Consider the following 20,449-nt stretch of genomic DNA (forward strand, 5'->3'; position numbering starts at 1 on the left):
CGCAGAGCTTCTGAGTGCCCTTCTGCTGCACCTCCTAAAGCTCTCTCAGCTCAGCAGAGCTTCTGAGTGCCCTTCTGCTGCACCTCCTAAAGCTCTCTCTAGCTCAGCAGAGCTTCTGAGTGCCCTTCTGCTGCACCTCCTAAAGCTCTCTCAGCTCAGCAGAGCTTCTGAGTGCCCTTCTGCTGCACCTCCTAAAGCTCTCTCAGCTCGCAGAGCTTCTGAGTGCCCTTCTGCTGCACCTCCTAAAGCTCTCTCAGCTCAGCAGAGCTTCTGAGTGCCCTTCTGCTGCACCTCCTAAAGCTCTCTCAGCTCAGCAGAGCTTCTGAGTGCCCTTCTGCTGCACCTCCTAAAGCTCTCTCAGCTCAGCAGAGCTTCTGAGTGCCCTTCTGCTGCACCTCCTAAAGCTCTCTCTCAGCTCAGCAGAGCTTCTGAGTGCCCTTCTGCTGCACCTCCTAAAGCTCTCTCAGCTCAGCAGAGCTTCTGAGTGCCCTTCTGCTGCACCTCCTAAAGCTCTCTCAGCTCAGCAGAGCTTCTGAGTGCCCTTCTGCTGCACCTCCTAAAGCTCTCTCTCAGCTCAGCAGAGCTCTTCTGGGCAGTAAACACGCAGGTGTGTACATGCATATGGATAGGAATCTGATTACATAGAGCTGGAGACAATTTCACCAAACAAATGATTATTATTATTCTTATTGTTATTATTAGTATTATTAGTAGGACCTGTGGGTTCGCCAGGCCCCAGGCTGCAGGGGCTCCAGCAGCTCAGCCACAGAGCTGTGGCAGGAAGGGAACATGAGACGCGTTCATTACTCATTATAATCTAATAAAACAAGCAAGGGGGAGATCAGCGCAATGAAAGGCAGGAAGCGGAGGAACGCTGTTCCTGCTGCAGACCTGCTGTTGGAGCGAAAGTGCCTCTGAATTCATTACTGGGAGAAGCTTTTAATTTGCAGCCCCCCCGGAGACCCATTAGCGTCTGCGGCTGGGGGCTGGGGGCGGGGGGGAGGGGCGAGTGGCGGGGAGGCTCTATCCATCTTCCCCCGCCCGTTTCGGACTGGGGACCACCGGGTCTGCTCGACTCCAGAGCTCTGGGGCGGAGGAAGTGCGGACTTGAAGAGAGTTTCCAGGATCTTAAAATGGCCGCTTCGTATCCTTGCAACTTCCTATTCTTCCCTTGTAGACAGTGAAGAGGTGAACACAGCCCAGGTTTACTGTGTGGCATCTCTGTTATAAAGCAGCTCCACAGACATTTTGGAACAAAATGGAGGCTTCTCCGTACGCAGGTCGTCTCTGTTCACCTCCACAGCGCACTGAAGGTGCTGCGGTTATCACTTCTGTTATGATTTACTGGCCTGATTTATCAGCAGGGAAGGCTGCTGCGAACACGTCCCTATGGGGGGGGCAAAAAGCCGCGATTTAATGGAGACATAAAACTGTTTTGTTACGAGCCCCCGATAAAGACGCCGTTTAGCAGAAGGCTCGTCATGTTCGGAATTCCTGTTGTAAACGTGCGTCTGAAATGTTTTAATTTCCGTGGTCCAGGCGGAGCGGGAAGCAGCGGTAAAACAAAGGGAGCTCGCTTGTTTTCGTTGCTTTTACGCCATGCGGGACTGGAGCTGCCCAAGGCAAGGCTGAGCTCTCAAACGTCCTAATGAACTGAAATCTAACAGGCTTCGGCGGTGGATGTTGTCGGAGTTGTAGTACAACGGTTAGGCTCATGTTATTCACCCCAGCCTTCAGGCACACTGATAGACTATGGGCACTACTGCTACATGTTTCAGATGCACTGACTATGGGCACTACTGCTACATGTTTCAGATGCACTGATAGACTATGGGCACTACTGCTACATGTTTCAGATGCACTGATAGACTATGGGCACTACTGCTACATGTTTCAGATGCACTGATAGACTATGGGCACTACTGCTACATGTTTCAGTGCACTGATAGACTATGGGCACTACTGCTACATGTTTCAGATGCACTGATAGACTATGGGCACTACTGCTACATGTTTCAGATGCACTGATAGACTATGGGCACTACTGCTACATGTTTCAGATGCACTGATAGACTATGGGCACTACTGCTACATGTTTCAGATGCACTGATAACTATGGCACTAATGCAAATGTTTCAGATGCATGATACTATGGGCACTACTGCTACAAGTTTCAGATGCCTGATAGACTATCAGGCACTACGTACATGTCAATGCACTGATAGACTATCACTACTGCTCATGTTTCAGAGCACTGATAGACTATCGGCCTACTGCTACATGTTTCAGATGACTGATAGACTATGGGCACTACTGCTACATGTTTCAGAGCACTGATAGACATGGGCACTACTGCTACATGTTTCAGATGCACTGATAGACTATGGGCACTACTGCTACAGTTTCAGATTTCACTGATAGACTATGGGCACTACTGCTACATTTTCAGATGCACTGATAGACTATGGGCACTACTGCTACATGTTTCAGATGCACTGATAGACTATGGGCACTACTGCTACATGTTTCAGATGCACTGATAGACTATGGGCACTACTGCTACATGTTTCAGATGCACTGATAGACTATGGGCACTACTGCTACATGTTTCAGATGCACTGATAGACTATGGGCACTACTGCTACATGTTTCAGGAATTAAATTAAATATGGAAATGGAAAAAATGAAAAATAAATAAATAAATGATACCAAGGCCGTGACCTTAGTGTCCTCAATGGTAGTTACAGCCCCGGTTGGTGATATCAGGCTCACCAAAAGTTAACAAACAAAACTGTCTTTACATTGAATCCAAACGTCTGTGCCCTTGGTAAAGTTAAGCTGATAGCAACGCCATCACCGTGTGTGAGCTGAGAGACTCCTGGTGACCCCAGATCAGGTTTCATACTGAAGAGTGTGTGTGAAAGGCCTCAGTTATTCTAAGGAGCATGAAATCTATTATTCACAGTCCTGCTTTAAACTTGCAGGACAGGAGAGATGGATGCAGTACTCTCTTACAGCTCTGTGCTAATTCAGCCTGACAGCACAGAGCGGAAAACAGAAAAAACTTTTTCACAGTTTTGTCAATCATTTATCGATAACTGTCCGGTCAATTCCTTATTTATGCAGCCAGGGAATCATTACTGTTAGAGGAAATGCACTTTTCAGGCCAGCCGAAACACGCCAGAAACGTAGCGTGGGGTAGAGTGAGGATGTGCAATCCAATCACCCTACCTAACCCCATCACATCCCCCAGCCCATTCACCCTGCACATCCTACAGCACATCCTACAGCACTGCCCTGCTCATAGACACGTTACTAAGAGAGTAAAGTAATGCCATTGTCTGCTCATTTTACACCCTGAGCACTCACCAAGAAACGCAAGTACATCAGTTCTTCTCTTAGTCATTTTTAAGGATTTTAGATGGACTGAGAGGCTTTGTGAAAATCTACATGACCTCATCCTGCATGCACAGTCACGAGCCTGGAACATGTACACAGAGAGAGCAAAACATCATGCGTCTATATTTAGACAGATCAAAATGAAAAGACCTAATTCTATTAATTAGAGCTCCACAGTTCTTTCAGATGAACTCTCCCTCTCCCTCCTGAGAGAGAGAGAGAGAGAGAGAGAGGGAGAGAGACACAGAGGGAGGGAGAGGGAGAGCAGGAGAGAGAGAGAGAGAGAGGGGGAGAGAGAGAGAGAGAAGAGAGAGAGAGAGAGAGAAAGAGAGAGAGAGAGAGGAGACGACCAGGAGGAGGGAGAGAGAGAGGAAGAGGCACAGGAGGAGAGAAGAGAGATCTGTTATTGCTGTTGCAGGGAACCCCCTTAATTGGGCAGGTATTGATAGGGGGTGCGATCTGTCCCGGTTCTGCCGGAGGGAAGCAGACTTTCTGAAGGTTAATAAACAGCAGCGCATATCACAGTCCCGCGATCATTTATCAGATTGCCATCTGGGCCTCACAGACCCGCAGACTGGCATGCAGCTTCATCATGCTAACAATGCCGCCACAGGCCCGGGGAAGCCGCCTAATGGCTTATTTTGTTATATGATTTTGTTATCAGTTCCTTTTTTTCCCCTTTTCGGAGTCTGAGTCGCACGGGAATAACGGCCATGAATCCCTAATGAACGGCGGTGTTAACGTCCCGCGCCCCGCACCCCGTCCCGCACCCCCGCACCCCATCCCGCACCCCCGCGCTCGCCCTGACTGATGAGGTGAGGTGTTTTGGTGAGGGTGCGCTCAGCTGTGATGGGTTTTTTGGGCCCACAGGTTGTTTGGTGTGACGGGGAACTGTGCGGCCTGCAGCAAGCTCATCCCAGCTTTCGAAATGGTCATGAGGGCCAAGGAGAACGTCTACCACCTCGACTGCTTCGCCTGTCAGCTCTGCAATCAGAGGTGAGTGGGTACAGGAGCGCCCCGCCCCCTCCCTAAAATCACCAGCCCTCACTAAGAAAGTCCCCACTAGTCTAGGAAAGTCCCCAGTAGACTGTAAGAAAGAGTGGAGGTGTGTTGGGTGCAGGCTGAGTGGAGGTGTGTTGGGTGCAGGCAGAGTGGAGGTGTGCTGGGTGCAGGCTGAGTGGAGGTGTGTTGGGTGCAGGCAGAGTGGAGGTGTGTTGGGTGCAGGCAGAGTGGAGGTGTGTTGGGCGCAGGCAGAGTGGAGGTGTGTTGGGCAGACAGAGTGGAGGTGTGTTGGGCTGCAGGCAGAGTGGAGGTGTGTTGGGTGCAGGCAGAGTGGAGATGTGTTGGGTGCAGGCGGAGTGTGTGGAGGTGTGTGTTGGGTGCAGGATGGTGAGGGGGAGGTGTGTTGGGCAGGCAGAGTGGAGGTGTGTTGGGCAGGCAGAGTGGAGGTGTGTTGGGTGCAGGCAGAGTGGAGGTGTGTTGGGTGCAGGCAGAGTGGAGGTGTGTTGGGTGCAGGCAGAGTGGAGGTGTGTTGGGTGCAGGCAGAGTGGAGGTGTGTTGGGTGCAGGCAGAGTGGAGGTGTGTTGGTGCAGGCAGAGTGGAGGTGTGTTGGCAGGCAGAGGGAGTGTGTTGGGGCAGGCAGAGTGGAGGTGTGTTGGGCAGGCAGAGGGGAGGTGTGTTGGGCAGGCAGAGTGGGAGGTGTGTTGGGTGCAGGCAGAGTGGGAGGTGATGTTGGGTGCAGGCAGAGGGAGGTGTTGGCAGGTAGGTTGTTGGTGCAGGCAGAGTGGAGGTGTGTTGGGCAGGCAGAGGGAGGTGTGTTGGGGCAGGCAGAGTGGAGGTGTGTTGGGTGCAGGCAGAGTGGAGGTGTGTTGGGTGCAGGCAGAGGGGAGGTGTGTTGGGCAGGCAGAGTGGAGGTGTGTTGGGTGCAGGCAGAGTGGAGGTGTGTTGGAGCAGGCAGAGTGGAGGTGTGTTGGGTGCAGGCAGAGTGGAGTGTGTGTTGGGCAGGCAGAGTGGAGGTGTGTTGGGCAGGCAGAGTGGAGGTGTGTTGGGTGCAGGCAGAGTGGAGGTGTGTTGGGCGCAGGCAGAGTGGAGGTGTGTTGGGCAGGCTGAGTGGAGGTGTGTTGGGCAGGCTGAGTGGAGGTGTTCGCTGACAGAATGAAAGAGAGTGCTCGGTGTCACAGGGAAGGCGTATGAGGGCAATTCCATCTCCTCAGACACACTTATCTCAGGATTTATTCTGTTTATGGCTTTGGGATTGATGGTCTCAGGCCCAGCCTGAGTCCCCCCCCTGCTCCCAGTCCCAGTGCTGTCCCGTCATTATCAAACACAGATCCCTAACACATCCCCATCACACCCACCAAAGAGAAAGCTCACATTTACCTTAAACCACAGATTAATGGTGATGATTACATATTCCCTGGAATAATGAATCCCATCTTTCACACGTGTACGTACATTCACACAAAGATAAATAAGGAGAATGTTGTCTGTGGATAAGAACCACTCTTTCTCCTGCCCTGGGGCTTTGATTGACACTTTGCATCTTCAGAGATCTCAGCCCAGCTCAGCTTTATGCCGCTCTGTTACTCTCGCTGTTACCCAGGATGCAGTGCGGCGCTCTCTCTGGTTCAGACGGGAGCTCGTACGTTTCGGGGCTGCGCATGGCTTCCCCCCGGCCCACTGGCACCACGTACCGCAGCAGGTTACGCACAATTAGCACCTGGGGATTGTCTTGTCACTTTGGCCTCCAACGCAAGACAAACTCACCTAATGCAAGAAGTCAGCTAATCTCCCTCAGACGCTCCGGGCTGGGCCATTCTGTTTCTGCGAATTAAAACCCACTCAAGCCGGCTGAGGCTTTCCGTTCACATTAGGACAGACGACGGAGTCTTTAATGAAATCACCATTGGGGGGGGTCCACGTGGCCGACCCCCACCCCTCCGCTCCGTCCGCCCGCCAATCACAATCTCTCTGACGACGGCTCAGCCAATCACAATCTCTCTGACGACGGCTCAGCCAATCACAATCTCTCTGTCGACGGCTGAAGATTTATGGCCCGGCCGTAACTGGAGCAGCTTTTCTGCTCCTTTTCTTTTTTCTTTGCCCACAAATCTGTCTGGAGCGTCCGTAGTGTTCTGTTCCCAGAATGCCCCCCTGCCCCCCCAGTGAAGAAGCCCTTTCCTGTGGGATGCATCAGTTACTGAGAGCCTTGATTTAAACGCCCTCCCCTCAGTCACCTGACGGAGGGGAAACTCATTTTTCAGCAAAGCGGAGAGGTCATCTCCACGTTGGCTGCAGGGACACAGTGTTGTCGCACACCTCCTCGACTGTCATGTGACCAGCTGTTCTCAAACTTTTTCCTGTAGTTTCACTAACTCACGGTCCTCAAGAGGCCCATGCAGCTCCTCTAGCTGAACCTCAGGGGCATTTCATTTGAACACTAAACACTGCACTCTCAGATGTGTTAAAGGCAATGCGTGCCATTTTTTTAAAACACATCTCCATGTCTAGTTAAGGAGTTAGTCTCCCTTTGGAACACAAACTGTACATTTGTATGACAAAAGTAGTAATATAAAGTGTGTCAGATATTAACACATTTTTTTTGAGAGCGTGTAGTGTGTTAAAGTCTTCTCCTGTTGCAGTTCTGAATCCACCCTAAAGAACATTGCAAGACCAGCAGGCTCACAGAGATCCCTACAAGCTTACAGACACACAGAGGGAGGTTCTGAAGCTGGCTCTCCCTGATTTCCTCCTGAGCTTCTGTCTTATCTAGAGACAGCTCATGCACAAGCTTCCATCAGCTTCACCCAACATTAAAGGGCCCCTGTGTTCAATAAAGCAATCTAATCCATCTAACAACTGGCAGAGATCTCCCTCCCCCTCTCTCTTTCTCTCCCTCCCCCTCTCTCTTTCTCTCCCTTCGCCCGCCCTCCCTCCCTCCCCCTCTCTCTTTCTCTCCCTCCCTCTCTCTCTCTCTCTTTCTCTCCCTCCGCCCGCCCTCCCTCCCTCCCCTCTCTCTTTCTCTCTTCGCCGTCCCTCCCTCCCTCCCTCCCCTCTCTCTTTCTCTCCTCCGCCCGCCCTCCTCCTCCCTCCCCTCTCTCTTTCTCTCCCTTCGCCCGCCCTCCTCCCTCCCCTCTCTTTCTCCCTCCGCCCGCCCTCCCTCTCTCCCCCTCTCTGGAACATCATTAGAAATGTACTATCTGATAAGCAGCGGTTCTGATGGGAGGTTGGGGGGGTCGTGTGCTGTAATTACTTGCGCTTTCCCGGGGTCGGCGGCCCACAGCTGTGTTTTTGAAGGTTAAATTGCTACAGCCACATGTGTTTGCTTCTCAGCCCACTCACCCCTGGGAGTGCAGGGCCACAACCGCGAGAAAAACCCGCAGAACGAAAACCAAACTGTTTACTGCATCAGGTCTGAGCTCTGAGGTCCGAGCTCTGAGGTCTGAGATGGTATCAGAGCTGGTTACTGCCTGCGCCCTGTTTAAGCCTCTGAAGTAAGCCCGTTTGGACGGGGGGTGGGGGGGGGGGGGGGTAATTGGACATCCCCCACATCACGCTCTGGTTTTGGGTGCTGACTGAACCGCGCAGGCTGGCCAGCCTCTTGGCTCTGTGGGTCTGTTACATTTCCAGGACCAGTCCTGAGTTTACACTCCCCTGACCTCAGATGCCCAGTAGTGTTGGGTTTGGATGAGACATCATTCAGCGTGACCGCACCATAGCCTGTTTCCGATTTATTCAGAAAAATAAACTCAAACCAGTTATTACACAGAGACATATGCCTACCGTTATATCTAGCTACCAAGATTACTGATCACCAAACATTAATATTTTTATATCACATATAATGCTGCATATCCCCACTTTTAGAGCCCAGCAGGACGGGAGTAGTGTTTGCCTCAGTAATGCTCCCAGTGAATATGTTAATGAGGCAGGGGATTATGCGTGATGTCATAATGGCGTCTTGCTGGCAGGTGCTCTCCACAGGGAGGGGGAGGGGCCAAGCCAGCGTTCCATCCAGCTGCAGGTGCTCTGCTGAAGCCACAGAGCCAGTCACCATCCCCACAGCACTCAGCAGTGTGCTCACCGCTCACCCTATCTTTAATGACCTCTGCTCAGAGTTACTGACTGGGTCAGTCGCACCCTTTACACACAGATCACTCCGGCGGGACAGCCAATCGATGGGCTGCCGTCCAGCCTCGTCACCAGGCAACGACCAATCCCAGAGTCCCCGTGGCCCCACCCCCATGCCCCGCCTCCAAAAGGCAGAGAGAAAAGGAGGGCCAAAATAAGGGCGAGCACCTAACGCGCTGGAAATAAACAGGGCGTGGTCCCACCAGCCCAGAGGGAGGACCGTCCCACACGCGTGTGAGGGAGAACACGCTGATGTATCATTTAAACAGGACGTTTTTACGGGTGTGACTGACACCGTTATGTTCGGCTCGTCAGCAGCAGGCCGCGGCGCCCCTCTGTGGCGTTTGACCCGCTGTGACTTTACGCAGTCACGCGTGACTTTGGGGCGTCTGCGCAGAAGGTTTGCAGGGGGACCGCTGTGACTTTACGCAGTCACGCGTGACTTTGGAGCGTCTGCGCAGAAGGTTTGCAGGGAGACCGCTGTGACTTTATGCAGTCACGCGTGACTTTGGAGCGTCTGCGCAGAAGGTTTGCAGGGGGACCGCTGTGACTTTACGCAGTCACGCGTGACTTTGGGGCGTCTGCGCAAAAGGTTTGCAGGGGGACCGCTGTGACTTTACGCAGTCACGCGTGACTTGGAGCGCTGCGCATAGAGTTTGCAGGGGACCGCTGTGACTTTACCAGCTCCGCGTGACTTTGGGAGCGTCTGCGCAGAAGGTTTGCAGGGAGACCGCTGTGACTTTACGCAGTCACGGCGTGGCTTTGGGGGCGTCTGCGCAGAAGGTTTGCAGGGGGACCGCTGTGACTTTACGCAGTCACGCATGACTTTGGGAGCGTCTGCGCAGAAGGTTTGCAGGAGGAGAAAGAGGAGGCGCCCGCAGCCCGTGTGGGTCACTGAGCCAGCAGAGTGGCCTAAAGCTGACAGGACGTCCCGTCTAACGGCCGGGCTGCGCACTCATGCAGCCCCAGAGGGCCTGCGATTGGGTTTACTCTCAGCTTCTGCAACTGGTCAGCAATTGAGAGGCGCAGGCACCCGGCACGCTGCGATTGGCTAATCCCTAATCCAGCTACACGCGCAGAGTAATTGGCTCTAATCTGCAGATCCAGGATCTCAGGTACTGCTTCCCTGCAGCTGGGCGGGGCCCAGCCATAGCAACTGCCCCACCATAGCAACCACCCCGCCATAGCAATTGCCTCACCATAGCAACCACCCCACCATAGCAACCACAAGCATCTTCCTCAGGTGGGCTCACAGTGGAGTCAGGTAAAGGCCAGCCAAACGTCCCCAGGTAACCCGTACCCCCCCCTCCCCCGCTCACACCTCGTCCAGCAGCCCCCTTCCCCCCCCGGGACAGCTCCGCTGCATAAAACATCCACTCCGCCTCAGGGGGGACCGTCCCACTGAGCAGGGGAGCCCCAAAAACCAGGCCCAGCCTGCAGCTCTAATGAAGAGAGGCCTCATTTCAACACTTCTAATACACATTGTTCTCTTCCTCCCTCCCCACTCTTTTCTCTCTCTCTCTCCAGGTTTTGTGTAGGAGACAAATTCTTCCTGAAGAACAACATGATCCTGTGCCAGACGGACTATGAGGAGGGTTTAATGAAGGAGGGCTATGCTCCCCAAGTCCGCTGAAGAGCCCCCCACTCTGCCTGCTGACACACACACACACACACACACACACTCTCACTCATACTCACTCACACACACACACATAAACACACTCACTCACTCATACTCACTCACACACACTCACACACACACACATAAACACACTCACTCACTCATACTCACTCACACACTCATACTCACTCTCACACACACACACTCACACACACACACATAAACACACTCACTCACTCATACTCACTCACACACACTCACACACACACACATAAACACACTCACTCACTCATACACACACACACACACACTCTCACTCATACTCACTCACACACACACACATAAACACACTCACTCACTCATACTCACTCACACACACACACACACACACACACACTCATACTCACTCACACACACCACACACACACTCACTCATACTCACTCACACACACACACACACTCAACACACACACACACACATAACACACTCACTCACCCCATACCACTACACACACTCACACACACACACATAAACACACTCACTCACTCATACTCACACACACACACACACTCACACACATACACACTCATACTCACACACACACACACACACACACTCTCACTCATACTCACTCACACACACACACACTCACACACACCACACACATAAACACACTCACTCACTTCATACTCACTCACACACACTCTCACACACACACACACTAACACACTCACTCACTCATACTCACACACACACACTCACACACACTCACCACTCATACTCACACACACACACACACACACACACACACACACACACTCACTCACTCACTCACTCACTCACTCTCACTCCACACACACACTCTCACTCATACTCACTCACACACACACACTCACTCACACACACACACATTCATACACACACACACACTCACTCACTCACACAAAGACACACATAAACACACACACCCCGCATCCCCATTCTCACTGTCCCCAGCAGTTGGGTAGAAGCTGCTTTTAAGCATACCCCCCATGTACATACCCCCCTCCCTGCCCCCCCCCACTGCTGTACAGAACAGCCATACAGACAGAGGGACACTCTGAGACCCCTCTGTGGGGCCCCAACAGTGGACTGAAAGGGAAGATTTACGTAGGATGACGTTTTGGCTGTTCCGCCACCTGCCACCCAGCCCAGAAAAGTTCTGACACCACCCCAAGCCTCACAGGGACCACATCCACCACCCCACCACCTGCCCCAACGCAGCAGGACCATTCTGTTCCACCCCCCCCTCCCCTCCTCCCCTCATCCCCATGGACCCAAAACAACAGAAACACAAAAGGGGGGAATGGGGGCTGAGAAAAGAAAGGAAAAAAAGAAGAAGTGCGGCAGCTGACTGTACAGAGGCGGGAGCAGGCCGTCTCTAGGCATTCAAACCGGGCCAAACTGGGACTTCCAAAATGGCTCCTGTGTGCACTGGGATTGGCTGACGCTCTGTGATTGGCAGATGCACTGGCCAGTCATTGAGGCAGCTGCGTCTGCCTTTTACAGCGAGGAGCTGGTTCTGACTCACAGCTACAGAACGCAGTCTGGGGGCTCGCTCTTTCAAAATGCTGAAAAAAACCAGGCAAAAATATTTATTTGATCTGCTTTTAATGAAATCTCGCGTCATTATAAAGTACCGTTCTGAAAAGGCAGTGCAGATACAGTCACGCTTCACTCAGCCAGGGGCATGATGGGTAAAAACACTCCAGTGTCCCTGCAGTGACACGGGGCTGTCAGTATTAACCAGAGCTGTGGACACTGTCACCTTAAAAGGCACTTGTTCCATGAAGGGAGGAAAAAAAAAAAAATTTAGAATTTATAAATCTTTCTAAGAGCCATTTCCATGGTACGCATCATTCAATGTCATTCTCAGAAACAGATCAGTTTCATAAAAAATAACAATAAATAACGAGAGCGTTTCAAACGCTGCCTGGAGGAGCTCCAGTTAGCTTGGCCTGGAGCAGAGGAGCGCAGTGAGAGAGAGGAGGCGCGAGTGGAGCAGAGGAGCGCAGTGAGAGAGAGGAGGCGCAGTGAGGAGAGGAGGCAGTGAGAGAGAGGAGGGGCGAGGAGCAGAGGAGCAGAGAGAGAGAGGACGCAGTGAGAGAGGAGGCGAGGAGCGACGCAGTGAGAGAGGCGCAGTGAGAGAGAGGCGCGAGTGGAGTAGAGGAGCGCAGTGGAGAGAGGAGGCGCGAGCGGAGCAGAGGAGCGCAGTGAGAGAGAGGAGGCGCGAGGGAGCAGAGGAGCGCAGTGAGAGAGAGGAGGCGCGAGTGGAGCAGAGGAGCGCAGTGAGAGAGAGGAGGCGCGAGTGGAGAGGAGCGAAGAGAGGCGCAGTGAGAGAGAGGACGCAGTGAGAGAGGAGCGCGAGTGGAGCAGAGGAGCGCAGTGAGAGAGAGGAGCGCAGTGAGAGGAGAGAGGAGCGCAGTGAGAGAGAGGAGGCGCGAGTGGAGCAGAGGAGCGCAGTGAGAGAGAGGAGCGCAGTGAGAGAGAGGAGGCGCGAGTGGAGCAGAGGAGCGCAGTGAGAGAGAGGAGGCGCGAGTGGAGCAGAGGAGCGCAGTGAGAGAGAGGAGGCGCGAGTGGAGCAGAGGAGCGCAGTGAGAGAGAGGAGGCGCGAGTGGAGCAGAGGAGCGCAGTGAGAGAGAGGAGGCGCGAGTGGAGCAGAGGAGCGCAGTGAGAGAGGAGGCGCGAGTGGAGCAGAGGAGCGCAGTGAGAGAGGAGGTGCGAGCGCCGGGGCATTTTACACAAACAGCCCCCTGTGACCTCTGAGTTAGCGCTTGATCCGCGGAGCGGGGGAATGCTGGGTAATTGCACAGCGCTGCAGCGCTGAGCCGGAGAAGCTCGCCGTTTCCCATCTGAGCCACTGTGCCGGAATAATTACTGACTTTATGGTCAAAGACAGGCGGCAGTTCTGCAAAGGCATAAAGACCAATTGATTTACACTTTGAAATGCGGTTGTATATACAACTTTTTTCCTTTGCTTGCTATTGTATAATGATTTCTTTATATGTGTTCCACAGCATGAGATCTTTATTTTTCAGACGACTCTTGTACATACTGTATTGTAATAATTTTAAGCACAAATGTAATACAGTTTTATTGTGTTACGATTTGTGTAATTGTGTTCTTTTTTGCCCTTTGTAATACTGTAAGTATTTAGTACAATCATTGCTCGGGTTACCTGTAAAACTGGCAATTTCTGTACCGGGATATTTTACTGGAGCTGTACCTTTCTAGTAAAAGAGTCAAATCGTTTGGCCCCGTCAGTGTGATTCAGGTAAGGGAGTGGGAGGAGGAAGGGGCGGAGCCACCGGGGGTGACCACGCCCTGCAAGCAGCTCATTGGCCCACCCACGCACACAAGCCTAAACTCTGTCCCAGATACGTCACGCAGTCTTAAAGTGATAAACAATTTAAGTACTGCTTTTCTTGGTACTTAAGAGTGGACCCCCGCCCCCCGGTCAATGCTTGCTCCTCACACGGTCAGGTGACTCCTGCTTCTTCACAGCGGTGAGAGGCCGAGCGACTGCAGGATATCTGTGGTAATTACGGAGCCCTAAGTCGTGTAATTGGACGTCCCATCACCGAGGTCAGAGAGAGACCCAATCCCACGTCTCTGCACATGGCACCGTCTGCCAATCAAACGGGCCCTCAGCCCAGCTGTGTCCAGGACAACGGCCTGTCATTCATCTGCTGCTCTAACCCCCGCCCCACACACACACTCACACATCTCTAGAGCTACACCAGTGTGTGTGTGCTGCACACGCTGCTTTAACCACACACACACAAACAGACACACACACAAACACAGACAGACACACACACACACACTCACACATCTCTAGAGCTACACCAGTGTGTGTGCTGCACACGCTGCTTTAACCACACACACACACAAACAGACACACACACAAACACAGACAGACACACACACACACACACACACACACAGCACTCACAGACGGTTGTTCAGATAGAACATCACATATATTTATAATTTTTAATGACCTACTTCTGCTCCAAATATCCAACGGGCTCCTACTGAACTCCCCCACGTCTCAGAAGAATGACATTAAGCGTGAGACACAATGAAGAATGTCCCGTGAAGTTTGACGATAATGATGCAACACTAAAAAGCGCAGAATTTGCAGGCTAATTAAGCTAATTGAATTTCTTTCGCCGGCGGCAGAGAGAGGACAAGCCCCTTTGATGAGCCTCAGTCTGTTCAAAATCCTTAAGCTGATTGCTGCAATCAATCCAGGCTTGGAACTCCGAGGGAAATAAAACCACCACCGTGAGCAGCATCCTGATGGCGGCCATTTTGTGTGCAGCACAGCCTCCTTTGGGAAGCGGGATTCATAAGCCATTCCCACACAAATAAACCATGAAGGCCAATAACACAGAAATGATGATGTCACAGAGCATGAACAGGGGTGGAGTGTCTTTTTAACCCAAGCTGACATCATCCATCGGTGTGGAGCGAGTCAGACGTTCATGAGGTCATCACTCGCCTCAGCACAGTCTAAAACATCACACTTCACCCACCCCCACCCCAAACACTCAAACACTTAACTGCCTCTGCACCCCAAAAAACCACCCACCCACCCACCTCTGCACCCCAAAACTCACCCACACACCCACCTCTGCACCCCAAAAACCCACCCACACACCCACCTCCGCACCCCAAAAACCCACCCACACACCCACCTCTGCACCCCAAAAACCCACCCACACACCCACCTCTGCACCCCAAAACCCACCCAACTGCCTTAAACTACCATAACCATGGGACTTTCACTGACTCTTACTTCACTTTCAGTTCTCAGGTAACTCAAATCCACACACGCACACCTCAGCGAGGCTGGTGCTGCTTCTCCAGCCCTCCGCTCAGCTGCAGAGGGATGAATGTGTCTGGCACACGGGCCGGTCCTGGGGGCGAGTTATTAAGCAGTCAGAGTCGTGCGGACGAATCACAGAGCAGCACAGATTGGGAAGCCGAAATGAGCAAAGCTATGAAAGGAATGAGAGAAAATGGGGAATCGTTTCTTTAATCTAAAATAATCTGACTTTCCAAACGCTCCCATTCCACAAACGTTAAACTGTTTAAGGAGGAAGGTAAATAAGACAGCAGGCTGCAGTCTCGACGGGAATTTCTCATTTTGGCCAGAAATAATTGAGTCAAAGCAGCAGACCATGAAATGACAAAGCATTACAGTGCCACAGACACTCAGCGGCCAGGGCACACAGTGCCCGTGGTCCCGTTCTCCTTGCATGGAGAGCGTGTTTGGGACAGAGCTGAAATGTGTAACATTGTGCGGTTGATGAAAAGGAATGGTGTGTAATTAGTCCGCAGTTGAAACGCATTAGTGTGGCAATAAGAGGCACAACTACAGTACAAAGCACAGACTCCACCCCTTCATCACCAAAACAACACCACCGTACTCCAGTGCAGAGAGGCTAGGTGTAGATGCAGCATTTAACCCAACAAGCTTCTGCTCCTGAGCCTTGACACAGCCTGAATCTCACATATAACCCAACACGCTTCAACTCCTGAGCCTTGACACAGCCTGAATCTCACATATAACCCAACACGCTTCTGCTCCTGGGTCTTTACACAGCCTGAATCTCACATATAACCCAACACGCTTCTGCTCCTGGGTCTTTACACAGCCTGAATCTCACATATAACCCAACACGCTTCTGCTCCTGGGTCTTTACACAGCCTGAATCTCACATATAACCCAACACGCTTCTGCTCCTGGGTCTTTACACAGACAGAATCTCACATATAACCCAACACGCTTCTGCTCCTGAGCCTTGATACAGCCTGAATCTCACATATAACCCAACACGCTTCAACTCCTGGGTCTTTACACAGCCTGAATCTCACATATAACCCAACACGCTTCTGCTCCTGGGTCTTTACACAGCCTGAATATCACATATAACCCAACACGCTTCAACTCCTGAGCCTTGACACAGCCTGAATCTCACATATAACCCAACACACTTCAACTCCTGGGTCTTTACACAGCCTGAATCTCACATATAACCCAACACGCTTCAACTCCTGAGCCTTGACACAGCCTGAATCTCACATATAACCCAACACGCTTCAACTCCTGGGTCTTTACACAGCCTGAATCTCACATATAACCCAACACGCTTCTGCTCCTGGGTCTTTACACAGACAGAATCTCACATATAACCCAACACGCTTCTGCTCCTGGGTCTTTACACAGCCTGAATCTCACATTTAACCCAACACGCTTCTGCTCCTGGGTCTTTACACAGCCTGAATCTCACATATAACCCAACACGCTTCACCTCCTGGGTCTTTACACAGCCTGAATCTCACATTTAACCCAACACGCTTCACCTTCTGGGTCTTTACACAGCCTGAATCTCACATTTAACCCAACACGCTTCTGCTCCTGGGTCTTTACACAGCCTGAATCTCACATATAACCCAACACGCTTCTGCTCCTGGGTCTTTACACAGCCTGAATCTCATAGGGTGTTTGGGCATGGAACTTTTTTTTTTTAAATGACTCCTCACCACCACAGGAATGGCAAGCAGAAGGAAGCATCTCTGAAGTCTGTGGTAGAACAGCCATTAGAAGCGTTTACATTACATTACAGGCATTTAGCAGACGCTCTTATCCAGAGCGACTTACACAACTTTTTACATAGCATTTTTACATTGTATCCATTTATGCAGCTGGATATATACTGAAGCAATTTTTGGTTAAGTACCTTGCTCAAGTTCCAGTTCCTTACCCACTGTGCTACACTCCGTCCTAGTTTAGGGAGAGCATTAGCTGCCCGCCTTTGTTGGGTAGACGGCCCCATTCCTAAGCCCAGCGTCAGCGTTGGGAGCGGGGCGACCCCGCGCTCTCATTGGGCAAAGGCTCCGGGGGCAGAAATAATGATCTCTGCACACATGCCAATGCTATCTGAGGCAGATAAGGCTCTTTTAATGACTCCCTGTCCCGCGGCCCTTCTGAGGGAGATGGGTGTCTGGGAAACGTAGTCATGTGGTTGGGTCATGTTAAATTGGGGGTTTGTGGCTCAGAAAATGGACTTTTGTATTTGGAGCTGATTTGAACGTGTCACCTCCTCCCCCCCATGGACATCAGCCCTTAGTGAGATTATTCCATCCGTCCATGATGCATCCCCCTCCCCCCCCAAATGCTGTTCCGCCTGCCACCATTTACACACATCATAGACTGGGGCTGCCAATCATCTCTGACCCCGCCCCCTCTCTGATGGGGTAAAAGGGGGCGGGGTCACACAGGAGCCCATTGAGCACCATTATCCAGATAAGGACAGCGGCCCCCGGGCCAGAAGGGGCCCAAATCGAGCCCAGCTGCAGGAATGCAGAGGAGGCCTTGGGCTACCCAACTGCCCTGACAAAGAAAGCAAGATGGCCGCCAATTATTCACGCCGTCTGGCCAATGAAATGACATCACACGACTGCAACTCTGGCCTGTGCTATGGAAACGTACATTCAGCCGCTACTGCGCTCGAAAACAGAAACAGAAACGTGATTAGCACCCTGGAGCCCGTGAGCCCGCAGATAAAACACGCTCACAGAAGGAAGACAGGAACGGAAGAAGAGCAGGAAGTTACTCTGAAATGGCACAGAGCACATGAGAGAGAACTCAGGCGCGAAAAAGCCAAAAAATGCAAATGATGACATATTGAAATGCACTGGTATTTAACGGCTCCCTAATCAAATGAGAGGTTTTACAGCGAATCAAAGAGATGAAACATGGCGGGAAACGCCATTAAAGAGCCATCAATCGCTCCATATGTCAGCGATGCATCGCACGCCTAATCCGGCTGCTTGGCGTTGATCCACTGTTTACGGAGCGCGCGGGACGCTATCGCCGCGGCGGAATCTCAGGCGGCTGATTGGCGGTGCTCTGAGCGCGCCGCGCGGGACAGGACGCGCCGCGCGAGATGCTAATGATTCGGGGAGATAGGATCCGAGGGGGATTTACAGGCCTTTAAAGTCCCGCGTTTGATGTGACGGAATAAACCTGTACCAGATGCAGAGCGGCCCGACGCTGCTCGCGCCCAACACCGCCCCCTACAGGGCAGAGTCCGAACAGCAACAACAACAACCAAGGCCACGGACGCCACAAACCCTTTCTAATGACCGACACTCACACGTGCACACACACACACGCACACACACACTCACACGTGCACACACACAGGATTTATACAGCATATGGTTATTCACACTGAAAAAATACAGGAACAGTGAGACTTCAACCATAAAAAAATACAGAAAACAACGTGTGTATCTCCATTAAATAAAACAGTTTTCCACACAATCCCCGTCCTGGTTGTAATTATGAGAGCGGAGAGCTGGACTCAGCGCGGTCTGTAATCTCGCCCCCCAAGAAAGCCCCTCTGCTCAGTATCTGATGCGCAGCGTTTCTGTATGCATTAAACAGAGCATTCAATGAATAATGATGGGGAAAGCAGGACGCCCTCCCCCCATCCTCCAAGCCTCAATCTCCAAAATGAGCCACGGCCCCTGTGCAGCCAGGACAGGGACCCGGCACGCTAAACGCAAATCAATCTTCACCTGAACGTTTACACTTCAAAGACAATTCTGCAGTTCTGCAGGGAGATCATTCTGTACTGTACGCCATGCTTAAGTTATTTTCCTGTTCTTCATTTTAGGGACTGGAGTCCCAGTCGAGCGGTATTAAAGACTGAGGGTCCTACAGGAAGCAGCGCTTTGTCCAGGAGCGTGACACACACACGCACGCACGCACGCACGCACACACTCGCGCACACGCATACACACACTCGCGCACACGCATACACACACTCGCGCACACACACGCACACACACGCACACACTCACGCACGCGCGCACACACACACACACACACACACGCACGCACTCACACGCACTCACACGCACTCACACGCACTCACACACGCATACACACGCATACACACACTCGCGCACACGCATACACACACACACACGCACACTCGCGCACACATAAACTCACATGCAGGCAGGCACGCACGCACACACGCACGCACACGCACACATACACACACACACACACACACGCACACACACACACACACACACACACACACACACACACACACACACACACACTCCTGTGGGCTGAAGCTCCCTGTTTACAGTAACCTGCTCTGGAATGGGCTAATCTGCAGCAAATTGGAAAGATGATTGTCATCTACAGGGGGCAGGACCGGCTCCATTCACCTTCTGCCATCTCACAGCGCCAATTATTCACAGGGAAAAGGCCTCATTCCATCTCCACCTCTCTCACTCATCCTTCTCCATCGCTTCCCTCCACCCTCTCATTCTCCTCTCTCACCGCACTCTATCCTCTCTCTCCTCTCATCCGCTTCTCCTCCTCTCTCTTCTCTATCCGCTCTCTCTCCTCTCCTTTCCTCTATCCTCTTCCTCCCTTCCTCTCATCCGCTCTCTCCTCCTCTCTCTCATCCGCCTCTCCTCTCTTCTCTCATCCGCTTCTCCTCCTCTCTCCTCTCATCCGCTCTCCTCTTCCCTCATCTTCCCATTCTCTCTCTCTCTCCCGCTCTTTCTCCTCCTCTCATTCGCCCTCCTCCTCTTCCTCTCATCGCTCTCCTCCCCTCCTCTTCCTCTCATTCGCCTTCCTCTCACCCCTCTCTCCTCTTTCCTCTCATCTCCCTCTTCATCCGCCTCTCCTCTCTCCTCCTCTCTCCTCTCATTCGCTCTCTCCTCTCACCCGCTCTCTCCTCTTTCCTCTCATTCGCTCTCTCCTCCTCTTTCCTCTCATTCGCTCTCTCCTCTCACCCGCTCTCTTCTCCTCTCTCCTCTCATTCGCTCTCTCCTCCTCTCTCCTCTCATCCGCTCTCTCCTCTCTCCTCCTCTTTCCTCTCATTCGCTCTCTCCTCCTCTCTCCTCTCATCCGCTCTCTTCTCCTCTCTCCTCTCACCTGCTCTCTTCTCCCCTCTCCTCTCATCCGCCCTCTCCTCTTTCCCTCTCTCTTTTCTGCTCGCTCATCCTCTTCTTTCCTCTCTCTTCTCCTCTGTTTTTCTCCTCCCCTCCCCCCCCCCCGGACTCACAGAGCATTCTACTTTAGTCTGATAAAATAGCGAAGGAGACATTTCAAAGGCAGAGCCCCCCCCTCCTCCCAACCCCCACTAAAGATAAAAATAATCAAACAGGGCACATTTACTATCTAAAGCCTATCGAGTGTATCCTCTATGTCT

General features: G+C 52.1%; 1 protein-coding gene and 1 long non-coding RNA gene across 5 annotated transcripts in view; one reads left to right on the forward strand and one right to left on the reverse strand.

The window, feature by feature from the left end:
• lmo3 (LIM domain only 3) overlaps nucleotides 1–10,581 on the forward strand; it is a 50,161-nt gene extending 39,580 nt beyond the window's left edge. For 2 of the 3 annotated variants that reach the window (XM_064318930.1, XM_064318929.1), the window contains exons 3-4: nucleotides 4,270–4,395; nucleotides 10,057–10,581. In XM_064318930.1, the coding sequence (XP_064175000.1) occupies nucleotides 4,270–4,395; nucleotides 10,057–10,162 (232 nt within the window). In that variant the 3' untranslated portion in view covers nucleotides 10,163–10,581. The remainder of the gene's footprint in view (nucleotides 1–4,269; nucleotides 4,396–10,056) is intronic. The other variant, XM_064318928.1, reaches the window with a different exon arrangement.
• LOC135245695 (uncharacterized) overlaps nucleotides 1–20,449 on the reverse strand; it is a 32,142-nt gene that overhangs the window by 5,432 nt on the left and 6,261 nt on the right. The gene's annotated exons all lie outside the window — the stretch shown is intronic.

The sequence above is a fragment of the Anguilla rostrata genome, chromosome 19 (assembly GCF_018555375.3).
Source record: "Anguilla rostrata isolate EN2019 chromosome 19, ASM1855537v3, whole genome shotgun sequence".
NCBI lineage: Eukaryota > Metazoa > Chordata > Actinopteri > Anguilliformes > Anguillidae > Anguilla > Anguilla rostrata.